We start from the raw sequence: 18,783 nt of genomic DNA on the forward strand, positions 1-18,783 counted from the left end.
GGGAAGCACCAGTGGCTCTCCCAGCACTGCGGCGAGGGCATAAAAGCAACAGGCGCTGGGGAAATGAATTGGTGTATATGTGAAAAATTGATGCATATGTGAAAAATTCATGCATTCCCGGCAGCAGCGGGAGGTTCCCTGGGGATGCTGGAGCCGGCGCGGTGCTGATGTCGCTGCGGTGCCGGCACTCAGCCCCTGTCCTTTGGTCTTTGCAGAACAAAACCTGGAGCGGCAAGTGCTGCAGAGCCAGTGCCGGCGGCTGGAGGCCCAGCACTACAGCCTGAGCCTGACGGCCGAGCAGCTGTCGCACAGCGTGGCGGTGAGTGGGGACCCCGACCCTCAGCTCCTCGACCCCCGGGCACCCACTGCACCCAACACCCCCAGGGACCCATCCCTGCAAAACCCCATCCCTGCTAAGCTCAGTCCCTGCAAAACCCCATCCCCACTAAACCACATCCCTTGCTAAGCCCCGTCACTGCTAAACCACATCCGCTGCAAAAACCTGTCCCTGCCAAACCCAGTCCCTGTTAAACTCTGCAAAACTCTGTCCCCCACTGTACCTCATTCCCACTAAAGGCCAGCCCCACTAAGCTCCGTCCCCTTCACCCCGTCCCCACTAAGCCTTGTCCCTTCTATACCTGTCCCGTTAAACCCCCAGCCCTGCAAAACCCTGTCCCTATTAAGTGCTGCCACCTGCAAAACCCCATCCCCTGTAAAACCCCATCCTCGCTAAACCCTGTCCTCGCTTAAGCCTTGTCTCTTTAAACCCTGTCCCCACTAAACCCCATCCCCTGCTAAAACCTGTTGCTGCTAAACCTTGTCCCTTCTAAACCCCATCCCCAGTAAACCTTGTCCCTTCTAAACCCTGTCCCTGCTAAACTTTGTCCCTTCTAAACCTTGTCCCCTGCTAAAACCAATCCCCAGTTAAACCCTGTCCCTGCAAAACTCCATCCCCTGCAAAAACCTATCCCCTCCTAAACTCCATCCTTACTAAATCCTTTCCCCGCAAAATCCCGTCCTCACGGTGCCTGTTCCCTTCGGCGCCTCATCCTCTTGCAAAACCCCATCCCCCTGCAGTCCCCCAACATGGGGTACCCCTAAAACCCCAGCACCCCCGAGGGATCCCAACCCCTGGTTTATTTTGTTTTCTCCCCCTCCCCACGGCAGGAGCTGCGGAGCCAGAAGCAGCATTTGGCGTCGGAGCGCGAGCGGCTGCAGGCGGAGCTGGAGCACCTGCGGAAGTGCCTTGCGGTGCCCCCCACCCCATGGGCCAGGGGCTATTTCAAGGGGTACCCCAGGTGACGCCCCCTTGGGCTGAGGCCGAACATATAGTCTAGAAATAATAATCTATTTTATTACCTTGAATATTTAATATTTTTCACTCGGGAAGGTTTGAAGCTACAAAAAAAAAAAAAAGAAAAAAAAAGAAAAAAAAGGAAAAAAAATAATAAGAATAAAAGGAAGAAAATAAAATGGAGAATGTGCCATGCATGAAGCAAAGGAGTGGGGGGAGCCGGGTGCCCACCCCATGGCCAGCAGCCCCCGGGGGGGACAGGGCGCTGTGCCCCCCCCGCCACCCACCCACACTTTATAGCCTCATTTTTTTGTTGTTCTCTTTTTTTTTAAAATTACAATTAAAGACTCCACGGACAACACTAAAGCCGGGGGAGCTGGGACAGCACCAGGAGCCCCCCTGTGTCCCCCCCACCGGGGTTTCCCACTGGAAATGCACTTCGCTGGAAACCAATAAAGTCAATAAACTGGTTGAAGGTCCCTATTTGTGCCTGTTTGGGGGGACGGGGCACAGACACGTGGGGGGGGTGTCACCCCCTCGGAGCCGCTCACGAGGGTTTTTGCGATTCAAGAGTCAAAAGGTGCTTCAGCCTTGTACTGTGTATATATATTAAACAACAAAAAAAGTTTTGTATGTTTTTATTACTTTAATTCTTGTCATAAAAAGTTTGCCCTTTTTTTTTTTTAATATGTTTCTGCTTTTTTTTTTTTTGCTTTTTTATTACTATTATTTTTTCCTTTCTCCCCCCCTCCCCCTTTTATTTTTTTGGCAAAAGGATTAACTTGCTCTTGGTGTGTCTACTGCTGCTGGTCAGGACAGAGAACTGTTTTAAACACATTGAAGTGTTTTAAAAGAATTGAAAACCAGGAAAAAAATAAATCCCCTTTTCCAGCGGGGCACTTGCTTTCCCAACACCCTCTCTCCTGGTTTTTAGTTTCTTTTGGGGTTTGTTTTTTTTACCTTTTTCTGCCCCAGCGGTGCAGTTGTGGGTGTTGTGGGGCCGGGCACCTTGTTCTGGTTCTATCTGCCAAATTAAAAATATTAAAAAAAATACGAAGCGATTGCTCCGAGTGGGGTTGTGGGTTCAGGGATGGGTGACACAGAGGTGTCCTTGTCCCCCCCGAAATAACGAGACAATCATGGGGTTGGTGGCACCACGGGGACAAGCTGGGGGGGGCCAAGCTCTCCCTGCCCATATGTGGGAACAGGTTCAGATTGGGCATCTCCGGCCACTTCCTAATTAAAAAAAAATAAAATAAATAATTTAATTTGCCACGAGACAAGCTGATGTCTATGGGGAAAGGTGACCTCTGCTTTGTGCTTTAAATTCCCTTGTTGCTCTCACAAAGAAAGAATTACCCCCCCCCAAGCTCCACCTTCCATCTCCCATTGGCTTCCACCCCCCCAAAAAAAAAAGCTGTGCAAGATTAAAAGGAAAATGCCCTTGTGACAGAAATTAGTTTAATCTTTTTTTAAATCCCTGATTGCAGCGCCAGCCTCTGGCCTCAGCGCTGCCAACTCCGGCCTGCGCTGTGAATTTTAACGCGGCAAAAAATAAAACCCTTGGTCGCTGCTCGAGTCGCGTTTTCCTTCCCATCTGCTGGGGTGGGGGGAAAGGAGCCAGGGGTGGAAAATCAGCTACTTTAACAATTTATCCCTCGCCGTGATGATGCTGGGATGTTGCCTGAGCCTGTGCTGAGATTTTTGCCCCCTCACCAGCCCCATAATCAGGGGGTTTTTTTGACCAATTTCTCAGAATTATTCTGAGGGGTTGTGTCTGTACGTACCCCGTGCAGAATCGCTGCGGTTGAGCCCAGGGGGGCTGTGAGGGGGGAAATGCAAAGCAGAGCCCGCGGTGCTGGGAAGGAAAACAAACTTTGGAAAAAAAAAAATAAAAGAGAAAAAAAAAATTAAAAATCAAACCAAACAAACCCTACGCATATTCTAAGTGTACTTGGTTGAATTAATTGTAATGTAATATATTATTTGTTGAATGTAGTAATTAGTTATTTATGAATATATTGATGTAATTTCTGAAAACATCGAAAAAAAAAAAGGATAAGAATAATAATAATAAACTCTTCCACAATGACAGCAAAAGGTTCTTTCTCCCCGCCGGGTGATGGGGAAGCGGCTCCAGCTCTGAGCGTCCCCCAGCCTGGCTGGGGACATTGTCACCGTGTCCCAGGGGTGACACCGCTGCTGTGGGTTTTTCCAAGCAGCGTTTAACCCACGTACGTGTGCAACAAAATACAGGGACTTGTTTAATGCTGCTCACTCAACTGCAATTATATATTTTCTTCTTATTACGTTTTATACACACAGTTTCAGATTAAAAAAACCTAAAAGGCAGATATAAGACAACACCAACCCAACCTGGCTTTGGGGAGGAAAACCCATTTTCTTTTGTCCTTTCTGCAAAGCGCAGATGGATCTGATCTCCCATCACTGCCACATCTTCCTCTCCCTCCTTTTTTTTCAAGGCTCCGAGAATAAAATTCACAGCGAAGCAGCAACGCTTCAGAATTTCTGGCTTCTGGAGGCAGCGTGCGGCCTGTGCTGCCCTCAGAAGTTCCCTCGGTGAAGTACAGGCAGAGAGATCAGCCTGAGATCATCAGCCCAGCGCTGGAAAACATCCCCCTGTCCCAAAACCACATCCCTGGAGCCAAGGAACAATCCCACCTCTGCGAAAAAGGAGCTGCCGGGAGGGGTGACGCACAGCGAGGAACACGGGGCGGCCTCAGGAGATGCGTGCAGGGGGGTGGATGTTGGGAGGTGAAGGTCCGGGGGTGTTTCTGCCTCAGAAATCCTGGGAGTGGGAGCTTTCACCAGGCTGGAGGTTGGTCCGGAGCTTGTACATGCGATCTAAGGCTTGGGTGAGGAAAGTGCCAGTTGTGTTGATCTCCATCAAGGTTAAGTTATCCAGCTAAAAAAATAAAAAAAGATAAAATAAGAGAATGTGGGGACACGGCCCTGGCGCAGCTTTGTGAGTTCTGTGTGACAGGGGCTGGGTGTCAGGGTGAAGGTGTCCCCTACGTTCCTGCTCACAGATTTCCTCCAGTTTTGCTAAAATACAACCAGAAGGGTCAGACACTGCCAGAACTTCAATGCTCCAGGCGCATTTTTACCCCCTAAAAAAGCCCCACGTGCTGGTTCTGTGGGACCAACTCTACACCTGAGCTTGAATCAGTGCATGGAGAGAAAAAGGTTTTGGTAACGCAGCACATGAGGATGGTGACGTGGACTAGAAGCTCAAAAGCAGCTCGGCTGCCCACGCATTTCCTTCGATGACACCCAAGGGACCAGCCCAGCTGCCAGCCCCGCTCAGGAGACGCACACGAGGAACAACAATGCTATTTCCACCAGGCACGGGGAGCTGCGACCGGCCCATAAAACGACTTTTCAGCATTTGGCTTTAGTTCCCAAGACAAGGAAAAAAAAAGAAACAACAAACAAGCCCCAACCAGCATTTCCATCAGCCCCCAGCCCACACGTCTGGGAAAGTCCTCCCCACGGCACCTTGGCGTGAGCCTCCTGCTGCCGCACGAAGCTGTCGGCCGAGAGGCGCAGTTTGGCGACGCGCGTGTCCCACGTGTCCTTCACCAGCGTCCGGATCTCGTCGGCTTTGGGGATGTTGTCCGAGGCGCTGGGAGAGGAGAGAAGAGGATCAGAACAGGCTGCGGGGGACGCGTATGTTGTGTCAGCAGCGTAAGCGATGCTGGCAGCAATTCAGCCCTCTGAGGCGTAAGCAGAACAGTTTGCTAGAGAGGAAAAAAAAATAAATAAAATGCAATTTGACATGGAAATCCAGGCTGGTGCTTGCACTGCTGGGATTTCTGGGTTGGTTTATTTACCCAGGAATGCTCAGCTCTGACGCAGCAGCTGGTTCGCACTCGAATCCTTCTGCTCTTTAATTGCCCAGCTGGTCCGAGCGACATGGAGGAACAATAACCCGGCCAAAGTCCTGGGTGGGCAGGGAACTGGAAGGAATTAGAGCCCTGGCTCTGCACTCTCGTGGTTCTTTCACAGAGAATTAAGTTGAAAGGACCGTACGAGCTGTACCACATCCTCCCATTACGGCGATTCAGCGCCGCCTGAAGCTCGAGGGATCAGATCAATTCACAGGGATGGAGCTGTCGGGCTCATTGCAGCGCAAGGGAAGGAGCCACACGCCAAGAGCGGCACCTCCAGAGGAAAAGCCGGCACTAAAAAGACCGACCAAGGGCTTCGAGTCAGACTGCGCAAAGAAAAACACCAGCCAGCACATTTTACAAGTGAAATGCCTCAGCAGGCAGGAGTTCAGACATGGAATATCCCGTCTCCTGCTTCTCTGGCCAAGGAAAGAAGAGCTTTCCTCCTGAAGGAGAGCCAAGGAAGAAGCCTGGGGGGTTTGGGCTGAACAGATCGCAGCCAGGGAACACGCTGCTGATCCTCGAGGCCTCCATGCTCAGCAGCCACTCAATAAAGCGGCGCAGCCCCTATTATCAGGCAGCAGAACAAGCAATCCCCGAGTTAACCGAAATGCAAAGTTACCATGAGAAAACCGCTGCAGCGAGATTCTTGGCACGCTGTGAAATAAACCTCCATTAACTCTCCCTTTCCCGCTGCACTCTGGGGCTGCTGCCAACAAAAGCTTGAAAAATCGTCTACGTGAGCATGTACTCAGGCGGAAAGTGTGACAATTCATTTCCTACTTACTAGTTTAACAGCAGCTTTGTGAGTTCCATGTAATAGGGGCTGGGCATCGGGGTGAAGGTGTCCTCTTTACGTTCCTGCTCACGGATTTCCTCCAGTTTTGCTAAAATACAACCAGGAAGGCTCAGGCACTGCCAGAACTTCAACGCTCTGGACACATTTTTACCCCCCAGGAAAAGCCACGCGCTGGTTCTGTGGGACCAACTCTATGCCCGAGCACGAATCAATGTGTGGAGAGAAAAAGGTTTTGGTAACGCAGCACATGAAGGTGATGACAGAGGTCACATTGTGCCAGGAGGCTGGACCTGCACCAGCTTGACCCCCAAATGATATCATAGAATCATTTTGTTTGGAAGATACCTTTAAGATCAAGTCCAACCGTTACCCCACCCCTGGCACTACCCCGTGTCCCTGAGAACCTCATCTCCGCATCTGTTCAACCCCTCCAGGGATGGTGACTCCACCACTGCCCTGGGCAGCCTGTTCCAATGCCCGACAGCCCTTTGGGGAAGAAATTGATCCCAAGATCCAACCTCAACCTCCCCTGGTGCAACTTGAGGCCGTTTCCTCTCATCCTGGTGCTTGTTCCTTGGGAGCAGAGCCCGACCCCCCCTGGCTCCAAGCTCCTTTCAGGCAGTTCAGAGATCAAAAGGTCTCCCCCCAGCTCCTGTTCTCCAGGCTGAACCCCCCAGGTCCCTCAGCTGCTCCCATGACACTTGTTGATCTAGATGGTCTCTTCACCCACAAAGCTCTTGCACTAATTTGTGTCTGTGCCCTTGGCTGAATCAAGCAGGAACGCCTGGTGCGAGCCTCCCCCTTCCCACAGCTCCATTACTATTTATTTCTGCTCTTTTTCAGTTTCCCCTGAGATGATGAAAGGGAAGGTGCCACGATTCTCACCCATAGAGAGCGAGATGACCTCCCACTTCCAATGGCCTTGAGGAAAATGATTCCATGGAGCAAATAAACTGGTGTTTAACACACAAATACCCTCTCCAAGGTTTCCCTCCTCACAAGTGTCACCCAAGGACTCTAAAGCTCCTTCTGAACAAGCCTTGAGAGGCACGTGCTGCTCAGACAGACCAGCGCTGAATATGAATGTCAGGACTGGGGATTCCATCTCACCCTTCTTCTTCCGCCTCAGTAGAGGAACAGAAGTTAAATACCCAATTAACCAGGGCGATTACATCTGTAAATATAAAGAATCCCAGTAGCAGAACACCAGATCCTTCTCTCAGAGTTACTTTGCTTGAATTAAGCTTCTGACTACTGGTGGAAACCAGATTTTTTTTTTTTTTTACATGTTTCTCCTACATCCACTGAAGCTCAAGAGGAACCTGCCATTCTTACCAACATCCATCCATTCTGGAGGGATCAGCCGACACTTCTGCCTCTGCTTCAGGTTAATGGCCAACCAAACGGGCACTTCCACTGGCAACCCAGGATTAAAGGGACCCAAATCCCCCTGCAAAATTAGTTGAAGGTGAGAGTAAAGCAACAGCAAGCGCTCAGGCACTGCAGAATTCCTCTGCTAATGTGGCCTCAGCCATCTCAGCAAGTTTCCAAGGGAGTTTGAAAAGCACAGTGGATCCCAGCACCTGCTGCCGGAACTGAGGGCTCAGCACCCAGGTGACCCCCCAGCCCTGGCTCGGTGTGAGGGCTGAAGGTGTCAGAGGGGTTGGGGACAGCATTGTCCCCTCCCAAACCTCCTGGGGGGCTGTGCTGTCCTGCCCCCCTCCCCACCCACTACCCCCTCTCCTCCCCATCTCAGGCCACCCCCCTATCCCTTAATGCCCCCAAGCCCTCCAGCTCCTTCCCCCCGCCCCTCTTCCTCTTCCCAAACACCCCAGCCCATCCCAAATCCCCCTCAGCCCGGACCCCCAACCCCCCAGTTCCTGCCCCTCCACCCGTGTCCATAAACCCCCCAGCCCCTGTCCTCAAGCTCCCCAGGCTCTTCCCCAAAACCCCCGGCCCCTGACCCCCAAATCCTGCCCCCCAGTCCCTGTCCCTCTTCCCAACCGCCACAGCCCCGTCCCTCAGTACCTGCTCCCCAATTCCCCCCAGCTCCTGCCCCTCAATCCCTGTCCCCCCCACCCCTGCACCCAAACCCTCTCCATACACCTCCCAGCCCCGTCCCCAATCCGCCTTATCTCCCCAAACCCTCAGCTCCTGCCCCCAAATCCTGCCCTCCAGCCCCCCCCCCGCCCTCCGCCCCCGCCCCACAGCCCCTCCAGGGCCCGTCCCTCCCGAGCCGCTCCCCAGCGCCCGGCCCCGCCGAACCCCGATGAGGTGGATCCGGTCGAGGCTGAAGTTGGGCACGATCGTCACCAGCTCCTTCTCGGCCAGGAACTCCGCCTCTGCCGGCTCCATGACGGCGGCGGCGCTGAGGGGCCGCGGGCCGGCCCCGAACCGGTACCCACCGGAACCAGGAGCCGGCTCGCCCTCCCCGTTGGCTGCGCGGCGATGAAGCCCCGCCCACAGCGCGCCGCTTCCCGCCGCCGGGCGCGTTTTCGCGGTCTCCGCATGGGGGCGGGGTCTGGCGCAGCTCGGAGCACTCTGATTGGTTTCCCAGGGGCGGTACTGGCCGGCCATTGGTTACCATGGGCGCATCCTTTTCTGATTGGCTGACTTACTCGCGCCACGCTCCGGCTCTGCCCCGCGGCCAGAAGCCTGGTCGGTCGCAGAGGGACCAATCCCGGTGCTCCCCGAGCGGCGCTCGACCAATCAGCGCTCAGCAAGCTGCCGGGGAGCCGCGGGACCCTCAATGGCCCCGCCCTCACCCTCTGCGCATGTGCGCGGCGCCCGAGGCTGCCGCCCCCTGGCGGCCGGGAGGCAGCAGCGCCCCGCGGGGTCGCCCGTGGGGACCCGGTGGCCTCGGTTCGTGTCCCCGGGGCGGCGCCGAGCCCGGCCGGGCTCCCCCCAGCCCCAGCTGGGCACCTTCCCTCCTGGACACGGACCTGCGGCAGCCGTCTGCCTGTCTGTCCATCAGTGCTGGTGTCCCTGTGCAGCCTTCTACACTCAGGAACCCGCCATTGCCTGTCTCTTCCTTCCTGCCATTCATTGGCTTGCCCGTCCATCTGTCCATCCATTCATTCATCCATCTGCCTATCCATCCATCCATCCATCCATCCGTCCATCCATCTGTCCGTCCATCCATCTGTCCGTCCATCCATCCACCTATCCATCCATGCACACCTCCATCCATCCATCCATCTATCCATCCACCCATTCATCTGTACCTTCATCATTCATCCACACCTTCATCCACCCACCCACCCATCTACTGACCTGTCCATCCATGGCTCCATCCATCCTCTACCCGCTCATCCATGCCTTAGAGCAGTGATCAGCCCTCCTCTGGCTGTTCATGCACCACGTCATCCATGCCTCCATCCATAGAATCACAATCATTTTGGTTGGAAAAGACCCTCAAGATTATCGAGTCCAACCATAACCCACCCCAGCACTATTCCATGTCCCTGAGAACCTCATCTCTGCATCTGTCCAGCCCCTCCAGGGATGGTGACTCCACCACTGCCCTGGGCAGCCTGTTCCAATGCCCGACAGCCCTTTGGGGAAGAAATTGTTCCCCAGATCCAACCTCAACCTCCCCTGGCGCAACTTGAGGCCGTTTCCTCTGGTCCTGGTGCTTCTTCCTGGGGAGCAGAGCCCGACCCCCCCTGGCTCCAAGCTCCTTTCAGGCAGTTCAGAGATCAGAAGGTCTCCTCATCCCTCCCTCCCTCCCTCCCTCCACCCCCTTAACCCAGTGGAGCAGCCGAAAACACCAGCACCCACCCCCCTGGGCAATTCAGGGGGCTGCACCCCGTTTTGCAAGTCACCATGGAAACAGGAAGACCCAAATGATGTCAACTCCCCCCAAACCCCCTCCCCAGCCCCTTCAGGCTCACCCCAACCCTTGGGGTGAGCATCACCCCAGGGACACCCAACTCCAGGGACCCACGTCCATCCCACACCAGGGGGTCCCACCACCCCCCTCCATCATCAGCCACACACCCCCCGGTGCCGCCAGCACCCGCCACGCTGCCACTCCACTCGCGTGTCTTTTGCCATCTGCTGCCGTCGTTAAAAAATTAAATTTCCATCTGTTTTCACACCCCTGCCTCTCCCGGTGCCGCTGCTTCCCGCGAAGCGTCGCCCCCGGTTCCCCCCGCTCCAGGCTGCGGATGATCCAGTGGGTTTTGGGTGATGCCGAGTTCATTTTTCCACTGCTGTTTTCAACCTGCTTCTCCAATCCGAGCAGAGAGGTGGGGGCCAGTGGGGTGACCCCCCCTGCTTTTGTCCCGCCATTGTCACACGGTCAGCGTTGGGGTGGTTTTGGGAAGAAAAGAGAAAAAACAGTCACCGATGTCCAAAACACCCCGCATGTCCCCAGGGTTCAGGATCCAGCCGATTCGCATCCCGGCGTGTCCCCCCCCGGGTCCCCATGCTCAGCACTGGCTGCAGGATGGTGTGTCCCCTCCTCGCCGGGCGTCACGGGCCAGCGCGGTCCCTGTGGGTGTGGGTGGCGTGACGATGATGGAAGGGACGTGCAGGTGTTTGTCACCGGGTGCCGCCGGGGTCCTGTCACTGCCATTCCCGCTGCTCACACATGTCTTCAAGCCTGTGGAAATTTGGGGGACACAAAAACACAATCAGGTGTGGGGGGTGCAGCATCAATCCCCTCCCCGCCCAGCTCAACCCCTTATGAGCCACTAGAGAACCCACACACCAGCTCCCCCGCCCCAGCAACCAGGTGCAGCCTCACACCCCCTCCCCACCTTAAATTTTGGGGTGTCTGATAGAGGCAGAAACCATAGTCACCCCCTCTGTGGGGAGCAAATCTCTTTAATCTGCTTTTTTAATCGGGAGAAGAGCAGCCAGGGAGGTTTCGGCTCTTCCCAAGCAGGAAAATGCCCAGAGGGGACAGACACTGATATTTTTAATCTCTTTTTAATTAAGGGTAAAGCTTTGCCTTATGTAAGGGAGACAGAATAAAGGGGAAGGGGGGAGCCCTTTTTATTATATTGCAGATTTGAAGCTCATCAGAGGGCTCTGGAGCAGTGGGGGGGATATTTTGGGGCTCTGCCCTGGCTTTGGGGAGGATGGAAGGCAGGACAGGGACTCCCTGGCTGCCTCAGTTTCCCCTCTTTGGTCACCACATGTCCCTGGGTTGGGCTGGGGAGAGTTCTGTGGGACCCCCAAATCCCTGATATGGGGAGGTGACACATGGGGACAGGTTCATTTTTAGGTGACGCATCCAAAGCTGTGTCCATCATAGCCAGGAAAAGCCTGAGAAACAGAAGCTCTGCCTCTTAGAGAGGGATGCTCATTAGCTCCCACCCCTAACGATCTGAAGGATGATTAATTGGAGCCGCCCAAGGGTGCAGAGCTAATGGGAGATGTGATCTCCAGCCTTCGCCCCAGCGCATCGGGGCCGGGAGCACTAAAAGCTCCCACTTCCATCTCCCTGCAGACATCGCTGCCGCCAGCCCCAGCCTAAAACCATTAAGAAATTAAAGTTAGAGGGAAAATAAGCAGCTCCTGGGGTGGAATATTCTTCTGGAGAGCGATGGAGGGTACCCTGGCCTCCGGGCTGGCCCCAAGCACCCCTGAGATGCTCCGGAGTGAAGGATGCAGGACCAAACCCTTTTATTTTTATAAAGATGGGGAGATCGCCTCCGGAGTGATGCACGGGGTCAGCTGTGGGACTTATTTAAATGCCACCAGGATGGCAAATCTCACCCACAGCAGAAATAACTAAAGCTCCTCTATGTACAACCATCCCCCAGATGCCTTCACGGAGCAGGAAAAAAACCAACCACCCCCAAAAAAACCCAAGAAAACACGATATCCACCCCAAAACTTACCTTTCAGGCAGGAAAACTTGAGCCCCATGTTTTCATCCTCTTAGCAGGACCAAGATCTCCAGCCCCAACCACTGCAAAAAATGAAGAGAGAAGCAAATGTTTGCGGGCAGCAGCGCGGGGAGGAAGGAGAGTGAACTCGATCGCTAACAGTGTGCACCTATGCGTATGTATATCTATATCTATAGGCGCGCGGGCATAACAGGAAACTCAGCTGCTCAGTAGCGAAAACCGCTGGTGATGTCACAGCGTTTTAGTGACTCAATCTCAGGCACTTGAGTTTCAGGAGGAACTTTCTGGGAGAGCAGAGAAGGCGCTGGTTAGCGGGTGGGGGGTCCCATGCCGCTTTCTCGGCTCCTGGGGTCGACGCTGGAAATATTTGCAGGTGAGAAGGTGCCGAGCAGGAGGAAACAGGTTGTTATTTATGAAGGAAATGGGTGATTTCAGAGAAAACGCTGAGAAATTGAGGGATGCTTGGCTGCAGCATTGCACCCAGTGCTGCATCCCTCATCCTGCTCCATTTGGGCATCCCCGACACCCCAAGAGCTTTTGGGGGATGAACGCTCAGATGAGACGTCACTTTTTAAAATTATCCTAAGAAAAAAATCCCTTTACTGGGAAATCTGTATCCCTCTTGTCCACAGCTGCCGGGAAAAGCTTATTGGGATGAGAGTCAGTGACTTATTCTGGCTTTTCCAAGCTCTGGGGTCTGCAAAGAGCCGAGCAAACCCCCGCTCCCCCTCCACCACCGCTTCACTTCACCTTTCCAAGCGGCTGGCAAGGGGAGGGGGGAACTGCTGTCACTGGCTTTAATTCTGCATTTTTTAGAATGTGCCCAAACTGTGACACCCCCACGGCTGGGGAGCTGTGCCAGGGCTGGGAACAGAGCCCCCCAAGACCCCCACTTTGCAGCTATCATGACAGCTGCCCAAATATCAAGAAATCCCTTGCTTGTGGCGCTGGAAGATGCTTGGGTGAAAAATCCCTTCCCCCCAGCATTTCCAGCAGGATTTCAGGTGCTGGGGCTTCAACTTTGCCCCTGTGCTGGCACCAGCCTGAGAAGCGCTTGCGTTCCCAACGAGTTCACGCTCCAAAAACCCCCAGACGCTCATCAAAAGTGTCACTGGAGGGGGATGCTCGGCTGGGGGTGCACCGGGGAGGGGGAGCAGGGCCCAGGGTGTGACGCTTACCCGGTGGCGGTGACACGGTACCCCCCGTCGCATCCCACCTCCCTGGCTGCTCTGGGATGCAGGGGGAGCAGGGACGTGATGTTTGGGGGGTGGAATTCCCACTCAGGACCAAACCCTGGGAGGGTGGGAGGATTTTATTTGCAAGGTTGGTTTCTAACCTGGTGAATCAGGTTAGTGGAGTCCTGGGTCCTCCCACCCACCCTCCCCCCTCCAGCCCCATCCAAGCCCTGGGGTGATGAGGGATGAGAAAAACACTGCTTTTCTCTCATCTGGCTGCACAATCCAGCCCGGTGCTGAGACAGAGAGGGGCAGGAGGGCCCCTCGCCTGGAAGTGAAGCCACTGGATCACCAAGCATCCCTACAAGTGGTCAAATGGGCCACCAAGCGCCTAGAAAGGCAAGAAGGGATTTGGTACGAGGGTACCACACCCAGCTTTGGCATGACCCATCAGCATCCCTGATTTCTAGAGTGCAGAGATGCTCCCAGAGCATCTTCACCTCCTCCAGTCTCCAGAAAGGGGCTTTTCCCCTTCCCATCTGACCCCCCAGCCCTCAAACCAGCCTGGCAGCAGAAGCAGCACCAGGCAGAGGGTTTCACACACACCCCCCCCAAGCGATACCATAAAATGTTGGGTATCACCAGGATAAGAGCTCCAGGTCAGGTACCACCCTCTGCCTCCAGAGCATCCACCTTTTCCTGTGTTAAAAGTGGCTAGAAGCTTTTTTTCCCCATGTTCACCTCCTCCGCAATTAAGAGGTGAAGCCCTGAGACGGCTCCTTTACAGAGAGCGCTGAAAAGCAGGGGGTTCACATCCAGGGCGCCGACTGTGTGTTGAATACCCTGCGGCTGCAGGGAGGAACGAAGGGAAAAAGCTTTGAACTTCACCCAGAGATGGCACTGAGCTGATCCCAGGAGCTTGGGAGGTCTCAGGGAGATCAGAGCCCCACGTGTGACACCGAACCTTGCGTAAAGGGGAGTGGGGAGTGGAAACGGGTGGTTTTGCTCCAGTTTCTGCTGGCCTGATTCTGCCACATTTGGTGAAAAATCACCAAGGTGGAAAGGGCTGATTTCCTTCCCAATCTGTTTCCTCTGATTTAATAAAATAGCTGAGTTATTGGAAAGCTTCGAGCTCAAGAGCTGAGCACGGGGGAAAGGCTGCAGCCCCAGCTGCAGGCACCAGTCCTGGATACAGAGGCCAGGGCAGGGACATTTGCAACCTGTGGCTTCAGTTTTGCCCCAGAAAAATACAGAAAAATTAACTTGTTCACGGCTGCAAAGTCCAGGAGCCAGAGGACAAGGTCTGAGCCAGAGCCTGGTCTTTCCAGACCCCATCCCAAGCTCAGTGGATGCAGCATCCCGGGACCGGCAGCATCGGCTCTTGTGATGCCTCTCTCCAAAACTGTTTGCTGCTCTTGGGTGAGAACAAACAGCCCTGAACCCAAAAGGGCTGGAATTCGCCTGGCAGCAGCATTTACTGTTAAAACTGTGAGCGGTGGAAAGCCGTGGCTTGCTGCAGGGAGTAAATATCAACATCAGCCGCTAAAATACCTGTGGTGAGCTCTGCGGGCTGCAGCACGGCTCCGGCTGGTGTGCGGACACCCGAGAGGCATCGCACCTCATTTCCTCTTGTCCCCATGGGCTGGGCCACAAAGACCCGTGGGCAAGTTCATAGGGTGGGGGTCAGTCACCTCGAGGTGGCTGTTACAGCCCAGAGCCCCGTTAACTAGTGGAAAAAAACCCTGGACAAACAGTGTTGGGCAGATCTGAGTCCCGAGCAGCCCCACAGGGCAGCCACTTCCTTACCACGGGCACCGTGAGACCCTTGAGCAGCCTCATCCCTGCTCCACATCCCTCCCAGGAGCTCCTGATGCCCGTGGTGGGGCCAGGACTACGAAATGCTGAGCATCACATCAGGGCAACCAGCCAACCCCCCCAGAAGCCAGCGGGAAGATGGGCTCATAAATCTGCCTTGGTGGGTTGGTGCGGAGCTGGATGACCTCTGTGGGTGAGGATTTGTCCCTCCAGCCCAGGCAACCACCCTCTCCCTGGGCTCAGCACATCCCAACCCATCAGCCCCATCCTGCCCGGGTGCAGAGGAGGGTGGAGGGGGCTGAATCACCAAAAAGTGGGTGAAGATGGACGGAAACCTCCTAATTTCTCTGGAAGGGTGAGCTCACAGCTCCCCAGCTGCCAGAGGAACCGCAGGGAGAGGGATGTGTTTAGCAAACACCAGCCACAAAGAAAAGCTTCAGCTGGAGATACTGACAGATCAGAGTGGCTCCTGCAAACACCAGCTGGTCTTGGTGGAGAAAAGGAACGAGGGGAAGCGGCTTGGTGGGTCACAGAGTCCCAGGGTAATGCATGTGACACGTCACCCCAGTTCTGCGCTCACAGAGGGATGAGGCCACACAGAGGAAAAGACTGATCCCAGTTTGGCTCAGGAATTGTCCTAGAAGGGGCCATGGGGACACTGCCTGGGGTAAGCTGGAGGTGCTGGGAGGGGGACAGAACCCCCCATTCCAGGCTCGCAGCCGCCCCAGACAGAGTGGGACGCGGAGGGGACGCCAGGCGTGGGCAGGGAGGAAGAAGTCACGAGGAAGCAGCTGGAGATGCAGGCGTTGGGCAAACTGGAGCAGCTCCAGCCCTCCCCAGGCGCAGGCTCTTGGCAGGAACAGTTTGGGCAGAAAACACCCCCGTAGAAAATCCAGCGGGTCGTGGCAGTGGCTCCGACAAGCAAAGCGGGAGCTGCTGTGGCTGTGGCGGGAAGGGAAGGAAGCAAAGTGGGAAGAGAGGACGTACCTGAAGCACAAAACCAGTGGGTGCTGGGCTCTCCTGCTGGAGCTGCATCCAGAGCAAACCCCTCCCTGCCAGGCAGGAACTCAGCAGGAACCGGCTTAGGGACCTGGACACAACTGCCGTGCTCCTCGCTTCGCCGAGCTCCAGGTTAATCTCAGCCCAGCTTTTATCCCCTGCTACAACCTCGATACATTTTTTTTTTTTTTTTCAATTAGATCCATCTTTTAAGCTCTGGAGCGCATTTCTAGGAAGGGCTGCGTCGTTTCTCATGGCCCTCGTGGGTTGACGCTGCGCAGATCGGGACATCCCTGGCACCGGTCCTGCCCGCATCCAGCCAAAGTGCTGCTGCAGCCAGTGCGGCGCTGCCTGGAACCGCTCACGGAGTTCCCCAGTTCCCCCCAGCCCACCTACCGGGTACTTTTAAGAGCAGAGTTCCCTGCCTCCCTCATCACAGGTTGCAAAGCTCATCACGCAGGGGTACGGACCGATTCCACCTTTCCTGCGGTCCCGTTATCGGAAACCCCGCAGCAGCCACCAGCCTCCATCCTCTGCTAAACCGCCCTTTCGCAGGGCGACAGTCGGAGAGGAAAATGTGCAGCAAGGGTGGACTTTTGGAGGAGAAGGCTGGGTGAAAATGTGGTCTAAAAGCAACAGTAAAAAAAAAAAAGAAAAAAAATCAATAAAGTCCTCGGCAGATACTTCAGCAGAGCAAAATCACTGGCGGCTGCGGGAGGGCTGGCTGAAGGGTGATGGGTGAAGAAAAAGAGGAGTTTGCAAGGTTGAGATGTTTGCAGTTGGGAGTAACGTAGCCCGAGTAGGATGGGAAATAAGCAGCTTGTCCAGCCCACTGTCCGACACCGACCAGCTCCCCACAGCTCCTACGGGCACCCGCGGGCGACCCAGCTCCGCTCCAGGAGCTGAATTCAACCCCAGCTGAGAAGCGCAGCTCACAAATGAGCGCATTTCCCCTCGAGGCCATTTTCCAAGCTGCAGTCGACCGCAAGTCCATGCTGCTAACAGCCTCTTCCATTAGCACGGGCGTGCTCTTTCCGTAGCGGCGATGCCCTCCGCCCCGCCATCTCCAGACGTTTCACAAAGAGCAGCAGAGTGCAGCGATTAGGCCTCCAGCCAGGGAGCAAAGAGACCCGGCTCTGCTTCCTGCATCTGTCACTGTCAACCTCCGTGGGCACTTCTGCCACTTAAATAAGAAATTCTGTGGGGGAAAGGGAGTCATCTCTCAGGGTGCAACTCCACAGGGCCATGCACAGCGGGGCTGGGCTCTGCACATCTGTCTGGCCCGGCCTCCAGCTGTGCTGGGTGAAGAGGTTGCGGCTCCTCCATCCTGACAGCTCAACCGCTTTGCGCACCCGCGTCAGCGCTAATGAGCTGAACAGGTAACGAGCTGTCTTGGCTCGTTGTCATGCTAACACAGGCCAGCGAACAACATCCCGTGAGCAGCTCAGCCGGGAGGGGGAAGGAGGAGAAACTCCAGCAGTAGGCTGCTCCACTTGCCAAATAAAGGAAAAACCCAAACCTTCATAATACATATGGAGCAATGAGCTCAGAGAGAATACGGCACCAATGTGTTCCCCAGGAACAGGAATCTCACTTGTGAGCAGCTGATCAAAAACATCCCTTGGGTCTTGTCACCATCTGCTCTTCCCACTTGTGACGCCACACAAGGCAGGAGGAGCAGAGACCCTTCCCGACATCCATCCAGCCCCAAACAGCCACTGATTCTCCGAATTATAAGGCAGATTCATTTCTCAGTTAAAATAATGCCTACAAGTCCCCCCCAACTCTCTGTTCCCCTCTGGGTTTCTCAAGCTGGATCTGTACAGGGATTTTGAGCACAGCTGGAAGTTGCCAGGGGCTGGTGGCACCGCTGGGGACATATCTCGTAGCTGCCAGGCTCTCAAGTCACCCCGACCTTCAATTTCAAACCAAACTGGTGCCTGAAGCAACACAGGCTCAAGGTTCCTCATTCTCTGCCGTGAGTAAAGGATTCAAGGTGAACACACACATGGATACTGTCAAGTAGTTTGCATCCTCCCACTCAAACCTGAGCTCTTGGTACTGGTATTTTCAGATACCTGCAGGGTCTGTTTATCACCATTTTGAAACATCAGGGCTGAGAGTGGAAAAAAAATCATCCTACATGGATAATAATTCTGCATTTCCTAGAGCCTGAGGTCCTACGGATGAGGTAAAGAGCTGGGAGTTGAACATCTGGGCAGGAAAATGCCAAATATCGGTGAACAGGGCAAAAATAATAACCTTGCATGTCAATAATTGTTAATAAAACAAACAAAAAAAACCACATCCATGCCCAGTACCATCTTTGCAACAATCATAAGGACTCCAGCAATGGAGACACAGGTGCCTTCCCCACAATTTCTTCCCCCAGAAGTTTTAAAAGGAGTTACCTTGAATGCCCCTGATGAATCCCACCAGCATTTGCTCCTGTGGTCAGGCTGTGTTTCTCGGCAGCTTCCTCGTTCTTTCACAAGAGCCCATGTTTTATGAAATTGCTGCCTTTTGTCCAGCCTTCAATGCAAATAGGGCAGGTGAGATAAGATCTGAGCAGTGCAGGGCTTATCCTTTTTGCTCCAAGCCAGCCCAGGGTTCTGCTGATGGCAAAACACTCAAAGGACCTCATTGAAAAGCAAAGAGGAGATAAGGAAATGGAAAGACAAAGCATTAAAAGCTGCTCCTGTTCCAGCAAGGGTTGGTCACGGGGAGCAGGGAGCGGTTCCATCAGGTTACAGACTGATGAGATACATTCTGCTTATTATAAGCATATATAGGATCAAAGCTTGATTATGACACCAAGTTACAAAGAATAACATTTCCTGTGGCTCAGGAGATACAGCAGCTTACACTGGCTGACAACCACACTGAACGCGTCTCTCTACGATAACATCTGCCTTGGGAACAAGAGGTT

The 18,783-nt window shown here is 54.4% G+C and overlaps 2 protein-coding genes across 4 annotated transcripts in view; one reads left to right on the forward strand and one right to left on the reverse strand.

Annotated features, from left to right (window-relative positions):
- Positions 1-1,587, forward strand: part of GSE1 (Gse1 coiled-coil protein) — a 99,025-nt gene extending 97,438 nt beyond the window's left edge. For all 3 annotated transcript variants that reach the window (XM_082062985.1, XM_082062983.1, XM_082062984.1), the window contains 2 exons: positions 216-319; positions 1,168-1,587. In XM_082062985.1, coding sequence (XP_081919111.1) covers positions 216-319; positions 1,168-1,302 — 239 coding nt within the window. In that variant the 3' untranslated portion in view covers positions 1,303-1,587. The remainder of the gene's footprint in view (positions 1-215; positions 320-1,167) is intronic.
- Positions 1,588-2,733: 1,146 nt separating this feature from the next.
- On the reverse strand, positions 2,734-8,465 carry GINS2 (GINS complex subunit 2). The gene is made up of 5 exons (XM_082062986.1): positions 8,270-8,465; positions 7,340-7,454; positions 5,993-6,092; positions 4,814-4,940; positions 2,734-4,220 (listed from the first exon to the last, which is right to left on the reverse strand). The coding sequence occupies exons 1-5, from the start codon at positions 8,357-8,359 to the stop codon at positions 4,095-4,097; spliced, it is 558 nt and encodes a 185-aa protein (XP_081919112.1). The 5' UTR covers positions 8,360-8,465; the 3' UTR covers positions 2,734-4,094.
- Positions 8,466-18,783: the final 10,318 nt, after the last annotated feature.

Source organism: Streptopelia decaocto (genome assembly GCF_964273445.1).
Source record: "Streptopelia decaocto genome assembly, chromosome: 11".
NCBI classification, from domain to species: Eukaryota; Metazoa; Chordata; class Aves; order Columbiformes; family Columbidae; genus Streptopelia; species Streptopelia decaocto.